This window comes from Hippoglossus stenolepis, chromosome 20, assembly GCF_022539355.2.
Source record: "Hippoglossus stenolepis isolate QCI-W04-F060 chromosome 20, HSTE1.2, whole genome shotgun sequence".
Lineage (NCBI taxonomy): Eukaryota > Metazoa > Chordata > Actinopteri > Pleuronectiformes > Pleuronectidae > Hippoglossus > Hippoglossus stenolepis.
This window is the reverse complement of record NC_061502.1, coordinates 289300-309880: the sequence shown is the minus strand read 5'-3', so window position 1 is coordinate 309880 and position 20581 is coordinate 289300. Positions and strand designations below refer to the sequence as shown.

The 20581-nt window shown below is 39.9% G+C and overlaps 1 protein-coding gene across 7 annotated transcripts in view; it reads right to left on the bottom strand.

Moving 5' to 3' along the window:
* Nucleotides 1-19965, bottom strand: part of cenpe (centromere protein E) — a 37078-nt gene extending 17113 nt beyond the window's left edge. For 2 of the 7 annotated variants that reach the window (XM_047338048.1, XM_035143989.2), the window contains exons 1-29: nt 19593-19965; nt 19015-19127; nt 18828-18917; nt 18599-18717; nt 18403-18522; nt 16014-16095; nt 15861-15928; nt 15715-15789; nt 13792-13843; nt 13577-13664; nt 13072-13201; nt 12679-12798; nt 12433-12585; nt 12201-12348; nt 11165-11264; nt 9420-9771; nt 8798-8854; nt 6347-6514; nt 6146-6220; nt 5662-5730; nt 5265-5396; nt 4173-4350; nt 3919-4064; nt 3081-3227; nt 2676-2855; nt 2391-2540; nt 1167-1313; nt 756-935; nt 471-620 (exon numbers count right to left, since the gene is read on the bottom strand). In XM_047338048.1, coding sequence (XP_047194004.1) covers nt 471-620; nt 756-935; nt 1167-1313; nt 2391-2540; nt 2676-2855; nt 3081-3227; nt 3919-4064; nt 4173-4350; nt 5265-5396; nt 5662-5730; nt 6146-6220; nt 6347-6514; nt 8798-8854; nt 9420-9771; nt 11165-11264; nt 12201-12348; nt 12433-12585; nt 12679-12798; nt 13072-13201; nt 13577-13664; nt 13792-13843; nt 15715-15789; nt 15861-15928; nt 16014-16095; nt 18403-18522; nt 18599-18717; nt 18828-18917; nt 19015-19127; nt 19593-19648 — 3645 coding nt within the window. In that variant the 5' untranslated portion in view covers nt 19649-19965. The remainder of the gene's footprint in view (nt 1-470; nt 621-755; nt 936-1166; nt 1314-2390; nt 2541-2675; nt 2856-3080; nt 3228-3918; nt 4065-4172; nt 4351-5264; nt 5397-5661; nt 5731-6145; nt 6221-6346; nt 6515-8797; nt 8855-9419; nt 9772-11164; nt 11265-12200; nt 12349-12432; nt 12586-12678; nt 12799-13071; nt 13202-13576; nt 13665-13791; nt 13844-15714; nt 15790-15860; nt 15929-16013; nt 16096-18402; nt 18523-18598; nt 18718-18827; nt 18918-19014; nt 19128-19592) is intronic. The other 5 variants (XM_035143986.2, XM_035143985.2, XM_035143984.2 and 2 more) reach the window with 5 other exon arrangements.
* Between the last annotated feature and the right edge of the window lie 616 nt (nt 19966-20581).

The window sequence follows — 20581 nt, the reverse complement described above, 5'->3', positions numbered from 1 at the left end:
ACATTTATTAAATATGAGCAAAACCTACACTATAAAGAAAGAAAACAGAAGATAAAGGAACTAAAAATATTCATTCCCCCCCTTCTTTTCTACTTTTTTAGGGGGATGGGGTAGGAGGAATAACCATTGCAAGGGATCGTTATTTAACAAATAAAGACAATAAAAATAATTAATGTTATTTTCACAATCTCTAAATCTGCTCCTGAATTATGGCGCTAAAAACAGAAAAAAGATGATGTCAAAGTCAAGTTGATCTTTGACCTCTTAAATATAAAATATTGTCATTTTATCCAATTAGACATTCGTCTGAAAAACTAGCACATTCATTCTTAAGTTTGAGACTTTGACCACCAAAAGTTTTGCATCCAAGTTAATCTCAGTTCCACATGGAAACAATTCCCTTGAGACATTCCTGAAAACGAGACTGGTGGACAAACAACCACATATACAGTACATGAGGAAACTCTTACATGTTTTTGACGCGCCTCCAGCTGTGCACTCATCTCAGAGAGAGCTCCATCCTCTTTGGTTGTTTGTAAAGTCTCCAAATGACTGAGCAGCTCCTTCTGTTCTCGGTTCTTCTCCAGAGCAGTTCTCAGCTCCTCCTGATTTTCAATCGTCTGTTTGATAAAGAAATATTATCTTTGGGCCTCTAACATGCAGAGAGAAAAATAAACAGCAAAAGGAAACGACAGCTGACACAAGTGAATGTATTTTCAAATTTGGACTGGCAAAGCAGTCACAAGATCACTGACCATCTCCACATTTTCCTGCAGGTCCATCTTGAGCTGGTCTCTCTCTGCAGTCACGGACGTTAGTGTAGAGAGCAGCTGGTCCATCTCTTCTGCAGAGCTCTGAGCTTCAGCTTTCTGCTCAGACAGGAGAGCTTCTTTCTCAGCTCGCACATATTGAAGCACTTTAGTCTGCTGCTTCTGCTAGAAAAATACAAGTTGTGTTTATGGTATATAAGACTTCACTGATTTCATGGTCACAGTTTCATCACAGGATCAATAATCAGAGAAAGAGAGAGAAAACCCCATTAAACAAAAGAGAAACGTAAACATTTAGAGATGTAAGAACTAAAGACAGTCAAAAACATGATTCACCAAATATTTAAATCAGTGTTACCAAAGATGGTTTCAGAGAAAGTACCATCAAAATCATACTTGTTCTTGAAGTTCTTTGCCGATTTCCTCCTTTGAGGTTCTGGAAACCTCACTGTCAGCAAGCTTCTTCTCGTAATGCTTCATCAGCTGCTGCATCTCATTCAGTCTTTCTACCAGTAATGCTCTTTGCTGGTCACTCTCCTCCAACTGAAATCAAAAATGTATCACCAACCGCAAACTGTCATAACTGGTTTCCAGTAAAGTTATCCCTCACAGACTTCACACTGCAGTCCCTCCATCTTGTCCCCCAGCTCTGCTCTAAGCTGCTTTTTCTCCTGTCTCAGTTCCTGCAGTGTCTTTTGTAGCTGATCCCTCTCCTCACAGACAGAGGAGAAGGAGAAGCTGCTGTGCAGGGTGATGTCCGAGGAGCTCGGAAATCTGGCCTTCCTCTCAAACAACAAGGCTTCCCTTTCTGCTCCAGCATTCTCTACTTGCTCTGTAAGAGTCTTTATCTGTTTAAAAGGCAACATATCAACTACCAGTAAGTACACCAACAAGTATTTTCAAATCAACGACCAGAGCTTTAATGCTCCCATCAACAAACTCCATGAAAAGGCGCAAGTTAATGAAGTCATCAGTTTGTCCATCTCTCAATTCTCTGAGTTCAATACACTTCCTGTGGCTCTCAGCTGAGTTTATTGGTCCCCACTGATGACTTTCATCTTTAAACATGGCTTAAAAATATATAGCTTCATTTTGAAAAAAGGAAATTAGTTAATTATATAAATAAGAGAGAGGGACAAGGAAAAATAAAATGTATTGAATATGAGCAAAACCTACACTATAAAGAAAGAAAACAGAAGATAAAGGAACTAAAAATATTCATTCCCCCTTTTTTAGGGGGATGGGGTGGGAGGAATAACCATTGCAACGGATCGTTATTTAACAAATAAAGACAATAAAAAGAATTAATGATATTTTCACAATCTCTACCTCTGCTCCTGAATTATGGCGTTAAAAACAGAAATACGAAGATGTCAAAGTCAAGTTGATCTTTGACCTCTTAAATATAAAATATTATCATTTTATCCAATTAGACATTCGTCTGAAAAACTAGCACTTTCATTCTTAAGATTGAGACTTTGACCACCAAAAATTAAATCATGTAATTTTTGCACCCAAGTTAATCTCAGTTCCACATGGAAACAAATTCCCTTGAGACATTCCTGAAAACGAGACTGGTGGACAAACAACCACATATACAGTACATGAGGAAACTCTTACATGTTTTTGACGTGCCTCCAGCTGTGCACTCATCTCAGAGAGAGCTCCATCCTCTTTGGTTGTTTGTAAAGTCTCCAAATGACTGAGCAGCTCCTTCTGTTCTCGGTTCTTCTCCAGAGCAGTTCTCAGCTCCTCCTGATTTTCAATCGTCTGTTTGATAAAGAAATATTATCTTTGGGCCTCTAACATGCAGAGAGAAAGATAAACAGCAAAAGGAAACGACAGCTGACACAAGTGAATGTATTTTCAAATTTGGACTGGCAAAGCAGTCACAAGATCACTGACCATCTCCACATTTTCCTGCAGGTCCATCTTGAGCTGGTCTCTCTCTGCAGTCACGGACGTTAGTGTAGAGAGCAGCTGGTCCATCTCTTCTGCAGAGCTCTGAGCTTCAGCTTTCTGCTCAGACAGGAGAGCTTCTTTCTCAGCTCGCACATATTGAAGCACTTTAGTCTGCTGCTTCTGCTAGAAAAATACAAGTTGTGTTTATGGTATATAAGACTTCACTGATTTCATGGTCACAGTTTCATCACAGGATCAATAATCAGAGAAAGAGAGAGAAAACCCCATTAAACAAAAGAGAAACGTTAGAGATCTAAAGAATTAAAGACAGTCAAAAACATGATTCACAAAATATTTAAATCAGTGTTACCAAAGATGGTTTCAGAGAAAGTACCATCAGTGTCATACTTGTTCTTGAAGTTCTTTGCCGATTTCCTCCATTGAGGTTCTGGAAACCTCACTGTCAGCAAGCTTCTTCTCCAAATGCTTTATCAACTGCTGCATCTCATTCAGTCTTTCTACCAGTAATGCTCTTTGTTGGTCACTCTCCTCCAACTGAAATAAGAAAAAATGTATCATCAACTGCCATAACTGGTTTCCAAAAAGAAAGGAAATACTCTCAAGCTTAATGGTAGAAAAAAGCAGTGTTCTCCTGCACCAATCCACACCACCAGGCTGGATGTGGCAATCTTGATGTGGGTGTGTTAGGAAAATTCTCAAGCTTCTTGTTAAATGAACGAGGAGAGAGCCACGTCTGCACTGTCATTGATGACAATATGATAACAAAAATTGCATTTATAAAATCACCAGTCTATTCTGATAGAAAAAAATAACAGGGGAATTTGTACAAAATTTAGGTGTAAAACCTTTTACACAGGTTATGCAACACATGAGGACAATCCACACCACTCACACATGATTTTTGTATTATTTCCCCTCTTCAGCCTTATGACTGTTGGCCTTGTGCATACTGGTTGGCCTTATGGACAGCTTATACCGCTGTACCACACTACAATGCACTAAGGTCTGCTTGGTATTTTACTCTCATCGTGAGATATCTGCAGGAGGCCTTGGAGCTGCTGAGCCTCCTCCTGATACTGAGCTTGGGCTGACAGCAGACTTTCCCTCTGACTCCGAATGGCAGACAACTCCTCCCTCAACTCACAAACCTGAGACAACCCACATGAAGTCACATGACTATGCTTATATGCTACCCTCTATCAGACACTCTCCAAAGAGGTCTTACCTGCTCTTGAGTTGGACATGAAGCCAGCTCCTCCAGCTGAGCTCTGAGAGATCCCTCTGCTTTACGAGATGCTGTAAGCTCTTCACTCAGAGTGGCCACTTTTCTCTCAAATTCCACACGGTCTATCAGATCTGGAGACAGAAAATCTTAAAACTCCAATTTAAGTGCATTGCAGACTGAGCGCAAATTATACAATCAAATGAAAGTTTGTCAAGCAGAGCTTCAGTAAGTAAAGAGCCTGACTTCAAACCTACCTTTTGGGACTTTGCCATCAAGCAGATCAGTGAGCTTGTTGTTCTCATCAAATGTAACAGTAAGCTCTTTTTGGAGATCACTCTCCATCTTTCTGTAGCGCGACTTCTCAATTTCAAGGTGAGAACGCAGGCTGTTAACCTGAGCTTCCATCTTCTCAAGGTTCAAAGTCAGGGTCACCTGAGAAGAACACAACAAAAACACCAAATATAAAATATTGTTCAAGTGTGAATAATACACCTATAAAAACAAACATACATAGGATTAAGTCAGAGACACATAGTTCCAAATAGCTGGCCATGTAGTCAAAACTAAACATGAGATGTATGCCTGAATACAAATGTTTGAGTGAAATCTGGAGTTTCTGCAGTATTTCTCTGCCTACCAACATATCGGGAGGGGGGGGGGGTCATGCACAGCACCACTAAGTCCGCTTACAGTGTTCATCTTTTCATACACTTTTGGACCGTAAAAAATATATTTTTTACTGGCTCTGTCAGTAATTTACTGCTCCTCTCTGCAGTGCGCACTACAGACACAATTGAGCCAAACCGTGCACGCCCTGCCACCTCCTCCAGCTCTACAGTCCGTACATTATCTAAGTTTACAAATTCTGTTGTTTTAACCCAGTTTGAGTTTACACATGTGTCCGATGATATTGTTTTTGTTGTGTGTGAATAAGTGAGAGTGAAGACGTAGAAGACACTGACAAAGAGTCTTGTGGTGATAAGTGACAACGCCTGTGCCAATGTGCTGTAAACAAAAACACATGATCTCTGCAGCGGAAACTTTACGTTACATCCTGCCTTTGTCTGCTGCACCACCCCTCACCTGAATCCTGCGGAAGATTTGTTGTTCTTGCGAACGTGTCTGAGCAGAGAACCTCCTGCTGCATTGTACATGTGTGAATAAATCCCACTTTTACAACTACCTTTTTATACCTTTGATTTCGTCAGACCAGACTCAACACTAAACAAGGGAGAGTGATGCAACAAATTATTTATGGTTTGTGTCCTTGTGCCAGACAGGAAACCCAATGTTAAACCTTTTCCAACATTTTAACTACTGAATTTATTTAAGTGAATTCCACTTACTTTCATCTCCTCCAAAGCAATGTTTTGGCTGCGCAGGACAGCCCATTCCTTCTTTGTATCTCTGCTGACTCCCTCCGCATCATCCAGAGAGCGACGAAGCTTTGCCAACTCCTGCACAAGATCCTCTCCGCTCTGAAAGGAGGCAACGTGATAGAACTAGCCTGCTTAATGACTGAGGTCACCTCATTAACTTATGTTCACGTCAACTGATTCCAGCTATAATTAGCCCTTACACTTCAATAGACTAATTTGTTATTATAATAACAATGACTCTGGACTGACTTGCACACATTCTGCCTGTGGAATCGTGGCTTGTTCTAACAGCACCCGCCTGCCACTGCTAATTTTGTTGCACGGTTATATTTACTTGTGATAAAAAAAGAACACACACACACACCATTCTCTGAAGTTGCTCTGCTGATTCAGTTTTCTTCTGTATCTCCTCAGACAGAGTATCTACCTTGTTCTAAACAAAAGAAACACAGATCAAACATTTTACAGATTTAAGTTGTAATAATCATAATCAAATATTTTGTATTTCAGATTTTTTCTTCAGTATCTTAACAATAGTCAGCCACTAAGGATGTTAAAACAAGTTGAGATAACTGGAACAATTACAATCTGTGATCTGGGTGCAGTATTCTCTCAACCCCAACACACAGCAACATTTGTCCTTAGTCATGTCGTATGGAGCTGGAACAACAATGTGACTTTACAGTGAACCAGGGCTTAAAGACTGCATACTAAGCAAAAAAAAAACACTGGTAATTGAGAAGAAAAAATTATCCAGCTCTGAAATACATTGTAAGCTACACTTGTATCACACAGGACACATTTGTTTCCAGATGAATTAAAACCTGAGACAGAACATGTCATCTTACCTGAAGCTCCTGGCACTTGACTTTAGTTGATTCTATGACCTTTTTATAGCTAGATATTTCATTTTGCACCTCGAGCTGCAAGTTGACACAAACAAAATAATTGTATTAATTTATGAACAAATAAGCAAAAAAGCTAAACCTAAAGCTAAACTAACTAGACTGTCATTAGATCCAATAACAACAGGTAGAGTCTGACTTCACCTCCTGCTCCTTCTTGAACTCTTCCTCCAGAGATTTGAACTCATCCGTCTCTCTCTTTTCCTCCAGCTCCTGCGACAGAGCAGCTTTATCATTCTCCAGATGTTCAGTCTGCTCGATGAACATCCCAAGCTCCTCCTTCAGATAGTCACGTTCAGCGACCACCATGTCCTGCAAACACACAGTCCATCAGTGTGCATCACAAAGCTTTTACACTTCACACATATTTCTCTAATCTTTTTATTTAGTTTTCAACAACACAATATATGCACTTTCTTTTTTCCATTCCCATGAGTATAAAACATTATCACAAATCATTTTAGATAGACCATAGATGTTAATCAATAAATAGCCACTTAAAAATATAAACGGACCCAATGAAGTAAAACAAAACTAAAGATGATTATTTAAAAAATGCTTGTCCACTCCAAGCAAAGGGGGAGAAGGCATGTGCTATATATATATATATATATATAAAATATGTATGTGTGATGCGTGTTTGAGGAGTTTTAGACTCACTGGGCAACTCATTGTTTTAGGAGGGCTATGATGGGACTCCAGCGTTTAATAAATTCAGATTTTGGAGCCTTAATGAATTTGTCCCACACTTTTTGAATCCATATATTGTGGGAGGATCTGGTTTCAGCCATTTTTTAGTTATGCACTTTAAGGCTGTTGAAAGTAATATATTCAAAATGGTATTTCTTGGCCCTCTAATCTATGCCCTCAGTTAATACTCCTAGTACAGCCAATGTGAGCTCCAGTGGGATATCTTACTGAAAAACTTCGAGGGAGAATAACACCCCTCTCTAAAACACTTAGGACATAACCAAATATGTATGTGTGATTTCTACCAACATAAACTAGGATGGATTGGGCCCATCTTTATCTTTCGAGAGTAATACAGAATCATAAATACAATTTTATATAATTTACCAATTATTTTCCACTTTCATTTATTTTACAGTCTTTTCAATGGGAGGTTTTGTGATTTTTCCACACTGTTGCAGCTGAAGATAGCTAAAGGAGTCTGGCAGGACTGATATTATTGGCCACAGGCTGTCAGTTGCAGGCCACTTCTGTAATTTATCTGACGAAGTAGAAAAAGATTCAACTAGGTTCGCAGACTGAAGGCACACGGCTCCGCCCGCACTGACTGCTACAGGCCACTGTTTGCCAAATTCTATTATTCTTCAATGTGTGGCGAGTCCAAATCAAACCAAGTTCAGTACTGCACTTCCTGGGAAACCCTGTAGTAGCGTGGTGATCAATTGAATTTCAAGTGCGTTTATAACTTCCGACAATTATGAAACCAAGGCAATGGACATACAACGATTATTATCCTGTGTTTCGTTTTGCAAGGAAGCTCTCGTTTTGTATTGCCTTATGATGACTGTATTTCCTTGAATAAAAGTCGGGTTATGTAGTCAACCAAATGCCAGGTTCTGGGTTTTAATAAAACACCTACATTTGGAACAGTAAAGAGAAGAACACTAAAAAATATGTTGGACTTGACTTCACATAAAACTACGTAAACAATAATAAGCAAAGAATAGGAAAGAGGTGAGGGTGTGTGTTCGGTCTCAACGTCCAGAGTTCAATATACGTATATCAACAAAGTTCAATTCAGTCTACCCCACAAGCCCAACATAGTTCAGTTCAAACAATAAAAGACACATACAACAAAAATAATGCGTTCAACGAGGCAAGGCCTCAACCCGCAGAGGCCCTGGTTCGATTCCTACCCGCGGCCATTTATGCATGTCCTCCACCACTCTCTCTGTCCCCCCCCTTCACAGCTTACTCTAGGTCCTATCCATTAGAGACAATAAAAAAAGCTGAAAGGCTACAACACGCTTTTTTGTAAAGATATAACAAACACTCCTCTCCGACCTCCACACTCATTGCTCTAAAGCTACTTGTCACTTCTGTGTGTTTTTTCTGATTACGCGGGGTTGTGATTGGATTGGAGTGTGATTGGACACATACAGGCATACGCAAGAGGTTGCACCTGCTGCTGTGTCAGTGTGTGGGGTTGGGCAGGAAGACATGTCGCAGTTCTTCACGTATCGCAAACCAAAACTGTGGACGCCTGGACGGTGATTTTGGTTTTAGGTTCCAATATCCTGTCGGTCCTGTTTAATAAATGTTGACCCTGTTTGGCCCTCGACGTAGTCCCAGTTTTTAATTTTGGCCCTCTCTGTGATTGAGTTTGACACCACTGACCTAGATAAACCTCCATTAGCCTGATCATGAACGGACCGATCTGATTTCTAGGGCAACGTTACCTTTTCCACAACTAAATGATTCTAGATAAAAGACATGCTAATTCAATACTTTGTCCAGGTAACACTACTACAAATTCATACAAAAGATTTTTTTTGTGTCATATGGAAAACAGGCTAATGAGTAGAAAGATTATATGAATTTTAGATGGGCTCCATCAAGCATTACCTTCTCTGAAGCAAGAGTTTCACACAGCTGGATGGTTTCTGCAAACTCTTTTCTAATCTGAAAAACAAGGTATGAAAATTAGTACTGAACCAAGCTAACACAGCCCAGCCAGAGAAAAACTAATGAACACTAAAGAAAATTGTGTTTTAAAAGAATAGTTAACCCAATAATGATAATTCACTCATTATCTACTCACCCCTATGCCGATGGAGGGGTGGGTGAAGTGCTTGAGTCCACAAAATGCTGCTGGAGTGATATCTTATGACGAGGTGTATTCAGGGACCATCAGAAATGCTAACGTCCGATAGCTTAGCCACTTCTGGTGGACTTTTAGGCATAAGCACGTTGGAAATGACCACGTTTCGGGTTCGATTATGAGTCTCGGGGCTTGCAGACACGTGGATGACACAACAGGAGCAGTATGAGGCATTTTTTTCCTGTTGTTTCTTTACGTCTGAAGATAAGCCCCTAATATCCTCAGTTGTATTGGATTCGGCTGCTACACTGTTTACCTCTGAAACTCCAGCAGTGTTTTGTGGACTCAAACACTTCACCCACCCCCTACATCGGCATAGTGGTGAGTAGATAATGAGTGAATTATCACCTTTAAGGTATTTCTCACCTGTTCATTTGCAGTCTGACCGTGGTTCTGTTCTTCAAGCTGTCTCTCCAGGTCTGCCACTCTCAATTCCAACATCAGCACCTTCTCCGTGGCCTCCAGCGCTTTGCTTTGTTGCTGCTGCTCTAGCTCTGCTGCCCTCTTTTCGGTTGTCTGTACTTTCTCCAAGGCTTCCTGTTTCTGCTGGGCCTCTGTTTGTAGTTGCAGCTCCAGCTCTGCAACTCTTCCTTCAAATTTTTCTACTTTCGTCATGGCCTCCTCTTTCTGTTGACTCTCCATTTCCAGCTGCAGCTCCAGGTTGGACACTTTCCCTGAAAGGGCATGCATCCAGTCTGGAGAGGTATAGTCTTTGGGACTGGTAAAGAGATAGAACATACAGATGATATTATGTTATGATATCAATCTGTCAATTTAGAAACACAAGTGATTGTGAATCCATTTCACTTTGTGCAAAGAGGAACAGGAGGAGCATTGCCAGAGCCCCAAAAAACGACCTCCAGAGACAGACTTTCGCCCTGAGGATTTCATCCCGGTACCTAGCAGCAGTCTCTCAGCCGCTAACTATGACATGGAGGTCTGTGCGACCCTGCAAGGATATGCCTCCCCAGTTACAGTTAGGGTTAGGGTTACAGTTAGGTCCGCAAATATTTGGACAGCGACACAATTTTCATAATTTTGGCCCTGTATGATACCACAAAGGGTTTGAAATGAAATAATTGAGATGCTATTGAAGTGCAGACTTCCAGCTTTAATTTTAGGGTATTTAAATCAAAATTGGAGGAAGGGTTTAGGAATTGCAACAATTTTCATACATAGTCCCCTCCTTTCAAGGGACCTAAAGTTATTGGACAATTGACTCAAAAGCTGTTTCATGAGCAGGAGTAGATTTCAGGTGTGGCCTTTTCATTTGGAAGCTGTTGCTGCGAATCCACATGTGGTCAAAGGAGCTCTCAAAGTGAAACAGGCCATCCTTAGGCTGTGAAAAACTAAAAAATTCATCAGAGATAGCAGAAACATTCGGAGTGGCCAAATCAACAGTTTGGTACATTCTGAGAAAAAAGGAACGCACTGGTGAGCTCGGCAACACAATAAGGCCCAGACGTCCACGGAAGACAACAGCGGTTGAAGATCACAGGATCCTTTCCATGGTAAAGAAGAACCCCTTCACAACATCTAGTGAAGTGAAGACTCTCCAGGAAGTAGGCATATCATTATCCAAGTGTACCATAAAGAGAAGACTTCACGAGAGCAAATACTGAGGGTTCACCACAAGGTGCAAACCATTCACAACTCTCAAGAACAGAAAGGCCAGATTAGAGTTTGCCAAAACACATCTAAAAGGGCCAGCCCAGTTCTGGAACAGCATTCTTTGGACAGATGAAACTAAGATCAACCTGTACCAGAATGATGGGAAGTGAAAAGTATGGAGAAAGCTTGGAACAGCTCATGGTCCGAAGCACATCATCTGTAAAACATGGTGGAGGCAGTGTGATGGCATGGGCATGAATGGCTTCCAATGGCACTGGGTCACTAGTGTTTATTTATGATATGAAAGAAGACGGAAGCAGCCGCATGAATTCTGAAGTCTATAGGAACATTCTGTCTGCTCACATTCAGCAAAGTCGATTGGATGGCACTTCACAGTGCAGATGGACAATGACCCAAACATACTACGAAAGACAGCAAATTGTTATCTCAATTTGCTGTCTTGAGATAACTAATCTAACTGTTGGTAGAAACACATTTACCTGTCTCCAAAGCTTTGCACAGTCACTGAGCTATGACTCATTTCCATGTCATCTGATGGCTCATCAGGAATCTCCCAGTGAGCATCAAATTCCTCGTCATCTGTTAAAATAAACCATATATGCATTTTTTAAATCACATATTTGAATTTCAGAAAAATTAACAGGTTTAGAACAGGTTTAGAACAGGCACTGCACTAGTTAGTGCATTTGACTTGAGGTAATGCTCAGAAGCCTACTTCAGAATTATTCTGTCATTAGTTAGGCGGTTGTGGCTGAGGGGTAGAACTCTTATCCTCTAACCAGAAGGTCGGTGGTTTGATCCCAAGCTACCCCATCTGCATGCTGAAGTGTCCTTGGGGAAGATACTGAACCTTGAATTGCCCCTCATAGAAAAAAAAGTGCTGGCCATAGATGCACTGTATGAATTTGTGTGTGAATGGGTGAATGGCAATAAACTGTACTATAAAGCACTTTGAGCGGTCATCAAGACTTGAAAAGCACTATATAAATACAGACCATTTAGTGAGTCCTCCTCCCTGAATCATAATTTTTTCATAAAATGAAGCTGAATTTTCTTTATTATTGTTCGAATGAGTGGCTGTATAAAAGTTTGAATGATTGACTTAATTGTTTTTATTTTCTTCATATATTAAATGTCAATCAGGTCTGTTAAGCATAGACACAATCTTCAGATCCTAGTTAACAACTTTTCAAAATAAAAGCTCTGTAACTGCACCCATGACTATCTGCATCAGTCCAATACGGTGAAAAAAAGAAATACTCTTATCAAAATGATCTGGCAGTGATTTTGGCGATACGACACCGTTGATAAATAACTAAATAAATGTGATGGTTTTTTTGTGTGAAAAGTGACAGTGGGAAGAACTCTACTCCTTCTGTAAGAGTGTGTGTGTACGCTTGTCTGCAGACACACACATACAGTGCAGGGTTACAGTACACCAACACATGCCAGGTGTGAGATACTTTCTACAAATAGAGTTTTCTGGTATTACAAGATAGATGTATTCCTACTCACCTTCAGTCAGCTCCATCAGACAGGAGCGATCAGCTTTCCTTTTACGAGTGAAAGCTTCTGCAAAGCTCAGGTTAGATGAGCCACCACAGGCAGATGAAGTTGCAAGTCTGAGCATCTTTCCTCCCCATGTAACTCTGCGCTTAGGCATCTTAAAAACAAAACAATATTGATATGACTTGATAACGACAAGAACGCGCAAGTCTAACAACAGCTTGATTTTGTGATAAGATACCTTTTTAACAGGAACCAGGTTGGAGCTGGTGACAAGGAGTTTGGTCAAGTTTCGGATTCTGTCCTCTTGTTCTCTCTGGAGATGATCTTTTTCTTGGAGGAGCTGGGATAGAACCTCCTTCTCAGTCACTGTAGTCTGTGTCTCTGAAGATACCTGTATCATGTCATCCTCAGGTCAGCAAGGGAAATTACACAGATGGGCCCAACAAAACACGAATAAAGAAAAACAAAGAGTTATCACACTTGCCTCGTGAAGTCGTCGCTTCAGGTCAACAATTTCATTCCGGTACCTTTTGAGCAGAGCTCCGTCATCAGACACCTCTGTCACATGGGGGTCGTTCTTCATTTTCTTTGCAGTGCTGGCAAACTAATAAGAATGAACAGTTTCTGAATTGTTTGCTTTGCTCTGCTTCATGTTTGCTCTAATGTTTCATATTTTCTCATATAACACTAACACACTGACTTTTCTAGATGTTAGAGGTAAACTCAGCTGAGGCAAAGCTGCAATGTTTCAACCGTCATAAAACGTACAGCGGAAAGGAGCAGACCCTCTAAAACACACTACATAACACCATTTAATATTAGTTCATAATAACTCAACATTAAAATGTCTTGGTAGAAGTATTAGAAGTCTACCAACCTGTAAAGTGCTGAGGGTCTCATCTAGAGTGACAGGAGTGATGGTACAGATGATGACCGTTTTGGCGTTCCCACCCAAGGAGTTTTGCAGGATGCGGGTTAGCTTACTGTCTCTGTAGTTCGTGAAACCCCTGATGACAGAGAAAAATATATAGCAAATTTCAGCAACTTGAATTCAATAATTAAGACAAAGAAGCATTTAATAACAATGTTTAAAGTTGGTTTCTATTTGCTTCCATCATTTTCCTTTGTGTAAATATTGTAAAAAAATCTAGAAAGGAATCAAATGCGAATATTTCCCAAAATGTTGGAGACAATTTTTTATAAATAAATTCAAAAAATAAAATAAGAGTATAAAAAAAGAGATTAAGATTTATAAGAAACCTGTATGGCCAGTAAAAATACTGTTTATCTGGAGAAGTAGAATTATCAAAAGGTGTAACTCATTACAACAAATAGTGCGTGACTAATTAAACACATGAATTGAATGTCCACTGTTTACTCACTTCTGGCTTTCTTCTGTCACTTTCTTAATCACTTGGCCAAGAGTAAACAGACTGCGATTGATGTTGCAACCTTCTTTGAAACGTGTGCCTTAGAGATTAGAACAGGTGGATTACTGTACACTCACAAGATAACTTTGCATTTACATAGTGTTAAGTAATGTAACATCAGGCCTAATAAAGCAGACTTTTCATGTTGCTTCAGTCAAAACCCTTACCTTCAGCCCCCGTTTGACTTGCTCTCTCAGATCCAGCAAGATCAACTAAATTCTAGAAGATTAAGCAAAACTGATAGTGAACAAATAATAATTACAACACAAACTATGATACAGGATAGAAGGCAAAGTTAAGTTATTTGGTGAGGCTTTCAACTCCCAGGCAACTGGTTGGTTGTTTACTGCACCTTTATATGAAGTTGGCTCGAAACTATATGTGGTTGCATTTTGTTAAAAGACTGAAGAGTGGGAATCACAAGTTTTCATACAACAACTATACAACCTGTAGGGAAACCGTTTACACTTTCACGATTAAACACGGTAAAATTCCAAATAGTTAGTATTACCATGTGAAATTTAAATCATCATTAAAACCGCGGTTGGTTACCACACTGTAAAGCTCATGGTAAAAACTGTCCAGCATCAACTATAGTGAGCGGTGTCCCGGACACATGTGTTAAGTTAACCATTTGTTCGTCGGATTGCTCAAAAGTTTTGAGAAACCTAAACACATAAAAAAAAAGAAAAAGCGTTTGTATTTTGTTTGTGCACAAAATAAAAGTAATCAAGCGTTTATGTTCACCTAATCCATTCTTTTGTTTTAAAAAAGAGGTTTTATTGTGAAATATTTGCAGGACTGGAAGATGCATGGCTTCATACTGTGAAGTACTGGTATTTATTTGAGTACACTGGACTAATATTGTATATTGTTATATCTGTGGCCATATTCAAGGCAGAGCCTATGCAAAAATATGGTGCTGCAGTAGCAGCTCCTCTGCAGAACATATTGTTGAACTGAGAAGCTAAATATTGTGCCGTGAACACATGCTGTAAATATGGATTGATATTAATGTGAATATTGTATCTTGAATAGATAAAGTTCCATAACTGCCTTTCTTTGTGTATATTAATTCTCGTACATTGAGCATTTAACAGAAATTACAAAAAAAACAAATATGACCCTCCTAAATGGATTTATCAAAATGCAGACGCAGCAATCGCAGCATTCTGCCAGCAAAACATTGAAGAAAGAGCAGCAGGCAGGTGGGGGCTGTAATAGCAGGAGTAATATCTGGTCACTGGTCAGAGGTTCTGGTCAGAGGTTCTTGGGACCTGTGCAGTGCTTAAGGTTTGCTTTGTGTTCGATTGGGTGCAGCCTTGCACTTGAATATATGGGTGTGTGTTAGTACATTGTGTGTGCAGCCTGTGCTGTTTACTTAAGTCATTGAGCTATACCTGATAACTGAAATCTCATAATTTTCCCACATGCCACTGTTCTGTTTTATGTTAAAGGCATAGTTCACCCAAAAAAGAAAATTCACTCATTATCTTCTCACTCCCTTTAATAGCCTTTTCTTTTTATTTATTACTTGAAGACTACATAGCCACTGTTGTTTTTTAATGTTTTTGTATGTGTGTGATTTATTGTTTAGTTTTTTTGCCGTGGTATCGAAAATCGTGGAAATTTCATTGTTATCGGTACATAATAAATATTTGATATCGTGACATCCCTACACGTAACAAGCTGCCGACCTGCAATAGATAATGAAAATACTATCATCATTTTTATTGACAATATATATATTATGTTAATATAAAACTTGAAATAATCTTAGGTTGAGTATGAATAATTTTTTAACCTTTTGTAAGGTTTTATGATTATATGTTAATAGGGTTAGGGTGTCAAAATATCAAAATTGACTAATTGTTTGGTGTAATGGTCAAGTTAAGTGATTTAATATTCTGCGTCTATCCTTATCTAGAATTCTTTTAGGCTAATCAGGCTACCGGCTAAAAAGGCTACCAGGTAGAGTGCACTGTACATGCAGATTATTCAGTCGGTGAAATCTAAGCAAATTTCAGACTTCCTTGGGTTGACTAGAGCCCTAAAAGACAGGAAAAAAAAGGAGATAGGAGATAACTTACCAAATGAGACACAATAATTGCACCATCCGCATTTTCACCTGATGCTAGGTCAGTCCTTTCTCTGCTTTCAAGGATCTTTGGAAAAATAATACCATGAAAATCCTGATTTCCTCTGAATCCTACATGTTTGTTGTGGTTTTCCTTACCATTCGGAAAATAGTGTGTGAGCGACTGCTCCGCTGGTTCATTTTTGTTTTACCGTAGTGGCGGTTCTCTAAAAAGGCAGGAAAGACAATGCATATTACACATCGGTTATGTGGGGCATCATTCTCATGTTCAGTAATATACTCAGAACTTACTTTCTCCTTTCCAAATCCAGGCTAGGGCTTGTGCAGGAGATGTAACCAGCTCCTCAGACAGGTCAGCCACATAGATGTTTTTCTGCACACAGAAATTATCACGAAAAAAGCACAATGATCACGTAAAACAGGATAAATGTCTGCCTTTGGATGTAACTACACTTTGAAGTATGTTACAGAAGAGCTTTCGCCCGGTATTTTTTAAGTTCTCTCTTAGGAGGAATTTCGTGTTGCACTTCCATTAAAAAGGGGACGTGTAAACAACAACAAAAAGACTCCGACACAGAACGGCTGGACCTTTAATGAGCGTCTGTCCTGAAGCAGCGCTGGTTATAATAGTTCGGTGGTGGAAACTCGCTTAAACAATGAATGTAGCAGAAACACGATTAAGTTCCGTCACTAAAAACGTAACCTGATGTGAGTGTAACTCAATTCCAGCCACATGATTGGTTTGGCACGGCGCTATTCTCATTGTCATTGTTCATGTTGTCTGTCAAAACATGGATGGAATGAGTTCTATCGACGTTATATCAACATGTGTTAAATTTCTATAGAGGAAAAGTTATATTGCAATATTTATTGATATTGTTTTTTCGGCCAGCCCTAGCTGTAGGCTCGTGGTCATAGCGACCGCAGACAAACAAGAGTGTGAAGACCCTCACAGACGAATGGATCGTATAAAAGCCGACGTTGGGCAACTGCTGTCGGACCTGTAGCTGGTAGCACATTCAACATGCCGACTCGTTTGAAACAGCATCACCAGAGTGATGTCCCACTAGTTCAGTGCAAACCCAGCTCCCTGTGGCATTAAAGCTGCTGCTTGTAAATAATTCAGACTGTGTCAAAGCAATAACGAGTGACATAGGTGGTTTTATAGCAGCGAACATGCAACCGTTCTCTGTTGTTGAGAACGCAGGGTTCAAATACACACTGAAAGTAATAAAGACCTGTTACGAAGTTAACTCTCGTCCGCATTTCAGTCAGCAAGTCACACCAGGCCTTTATAAAGCTCTGTCCCCAGAGTGAGAGTGATCTCTATAGCGGAGACATTTTTAGTGCCAGCAGGGCTCTCTCTGCAAACGATGTGGTGGTAGTTAATTATTTTGAAGAAAAGAAACGAAAATACATATATTTAATAATGATAATCATACAATACAATAACAGTGCAGTTGAATTGTCTACATATAGCACCTTAATGGATATTTATTCTACTATTTGTATCTATTTATTTATGAGAGTGTTAAGTTTGTTATTTTACTTTTGTAAAAATTACTTAGGTAAGAATGGGAAATCAGTGGCGATACCCAGCCCTAGTTAAGAAAGGTATAATAGGTGTATTATTGTGGTGCCAAAAGAAGTAGTGAACATTTTTGGGTGCACCTGAATTATGTGCTGGTGCAACTAAATGAAAAAAATATGGGGCACCAATGCAACCAATGTCGCTCTGTAATTCAGCTTGATTTGTAGCAACAAAACAACTGTTGTGCTTTTCCTTTGAAGACAAATAACCTAGGAGGAAGTGATTCTATGAATGTTGTTGCCATCACGAAGCTCGGCACCCAAGATACATGTGAATGTCAGTTCTATATGGTGAAATTAAAAGAAACCAAACTATCAAAATTATCTGGCAGCGATTTTTACGAGTGGTTTGACCCAGTTGCTGACCACTGCTGTAATTTATCCGAGGGCCTCGCAGATTATTCAACTAGGTCTGTGGACTGAAAAGGTAATCCTGCATAATTTTCATTTATTCGTTTTATTGAAGATAGGACATAAACACATTCCACATTTCCATCAAGAAGGAAAAAACTAATTACCACAGCTACTGTCCTAATCAAAAATAAACGCACATACAGTATATACAGCAAAAAAAGGTATTCTCAAAACACCCCCTCCCACCATTCTTTGCTCTCTGCTCCGTGGAAAGTGATTGTCATTACTGTAACTTCAGCTGTTTTCCGACAGGGGAGGAACTCCGGAGAATTAGGTCCGAAACTTTCTGTGCCTTTCACCCATTCTGCACAGATGCGTTCACAACTGCAAATCCGCCACAGAATTTAGGTGGGAGTTGGTGCTGCAGGATGTCACGCATTGATTCTACTGCAGAGATCATAGGTTTTGGTTTACAGCACCGTTGTTGGCTTTTATCAGCACAAACTCTCTTGACATCTTCAGTGTCTTCTACACGTGTAACTGCTTTTTCATCCAGAGATTTTTGTTTTCTTTCGATTTGTTTTTTGCTTTCATTTTTGCATCTGTCAGAAAGACCGGAGGCTTTCACTCTGACAATTGCGTTCACATGTTTGAAAACCAAACCTTGAAAGATTTATAAGGAATCCAGATTTTAAAAAATGTCATTGAAACCCAAACTTGTAAATGGTCCACTTACATTGATTGTCTCTCTGACTTCCAGTGGTTTTCGCTTCCAGCTGTCAACAAGCAGATCAGTCACAGTCTCATTGTAGATTTCCATGTAAGACACCCTGAGGAGGAACTCCTTTTTTGGACACTTCGGAGAAAAAGAAAAGCACTGGTTAGAATAAACAGTAATTACTCAACAAACTGCAGCACAATACAATCCTTACATTTTTAATGGTTTGGAAAACATCTTCCATAGCCAGCGGTGTCACACCAGGTATCTGGTCACTCCCCATCATGGTAAAGGTCTTTCCAGAAGAAGTCTGCCCGTAAGCAAATATGGTTCCTGTGAACAAACGAGTAACAGATAAACAACATAGTTCAGCTACAATAAGCGGGATGGAACAACATGGTACCACAGGATAGGTCTGACAATACTTAGCTTCCATTACTTACCATTGTATCCCTCAACAGTGGAAACAACCAGGGGCTTTGCAATGTCCTGGTACAGCTGATTGGTTGTTTCTTCAGCTGTGAATACTCGATCTGCGAAAAATTACCATAACTTTATACGAAATGGCTCAAAGGAATCGCGATATCCTGAAAACCCATTTCTTAATCCTGCACATGCTGCTATACATACCAAAACTGAAGGTCTTGGTGGAATTCCCATCATCGATCTGATGAATTGATTTTTTATCAGTTTTCCAAAACAGCTGGACAGGCTCTGCATTCCCTGATGCTGTACTTTCTTCCCTGTAACAAGGACATTTTTCAAGACATGTGGAAACATAAACAGACTGCCTTGACAATAGCTTCAAGAGACCATGTTTTGGGTTGCCTCTGTGACTTGAATTGTGTCTGTAAGCAAAAGTTGGGAAATATCAGCCTTAACTAAATTCAATATTCGGTAGGAAAAAAAGCAGAAAACACGCTGCCAGTGTGAACAACAGTGTGAACAACAGACAACAGCAGCAGCAGCAGCAGCAGCCACCGAGGGCCAGGCGTAACTTAGCTTCAGCTGGTTAACATCAATACAGTCAAGGCGTATGCAATAATATAGATACATGTATCATTTGCTAAGACTCGCCATTGCGTCCTAACGTCCTAACGACAGATAACTACATTATACAGCAGTATACATTATCATTCGGTAACGTTAACAGTAGTTAGCATTAGCACGTAAACTAACGCGAGCAAGTTAAGTAGTGACAAACTTACCTCGCAATAAGCGGACGCACGCGAACACAAACTTTAACAGCGGACTCTTCTGTCATTTTTCAAGTTCAGTCGCCGCATTAAAATGTTCATTCATTAGTTAGTTTAGAATAAACTAGATATGCGGATATGCCTATGAAACTGTTGTTACGCACACCAGAAGAGGCTTTCTCCGCCGTTTTTCAAATCCCGCCAGTTGGATTTGATTGGTTAACGTCTTCTTCTTCTTCTTTGGATTGGACACACTAGACGCGTCGATGGCGCATTGCTGTCCTCTACTGTTCTGCTACATCTGGTGGTTATTGGAGGTTGGCAAACCAGCTTTTCGGTGCATTACCGCCACCCTCTGGACTGAATAGATAGATAGATTGATGTACTTTATTTATCCCAATTTAGGAAATTATTGTATCACAGCAGCATGTCAAGGGCTGAAGTTTGGAGCAGTAAATTGGCCAAGTTCACTCACACTACTCCGCTCCTCCGCTCCCTTCACTGGTTACCAGTGGCTGCCCGCATCCGTTTCAAAACATTAGTACTTGCGTACCGTGCTGCGAACAGATCGGGTCCAGTCTACATCCAGGACATGGTCAAACCTTACACCCCAGCCCGTCCACTCCACTCTGCTTCGGCCAATCGGCTTGTTGCTCCCTCACTGCGAGCTAAACACTCAACAAAATCACGACTGTTTGCTGTCCTGGCTCCTAAATGGTGGAATGAGCTCCCCAATGACATCAAGACAGCAGAAAGTTTACACATCTTCCGCCGCAAACTAAAAACACATCTCTTCTGACTATACCTTGGATACAATTTTAAACTAACAATTTAGTTTCACTTAAATGGCACTTACTTATAGCACTTTGTAGTTTTGCTTTTTTGAAGAAATTGTTCTTTCTTGATTCTTGTTGTTCTGGGTTTGTACCCTCATGGTTGAATGCACTTATTGTAAGTCGCTTTGGCTAAAAGCGTCAGCTAAATGAAAAATGTAAATGTAA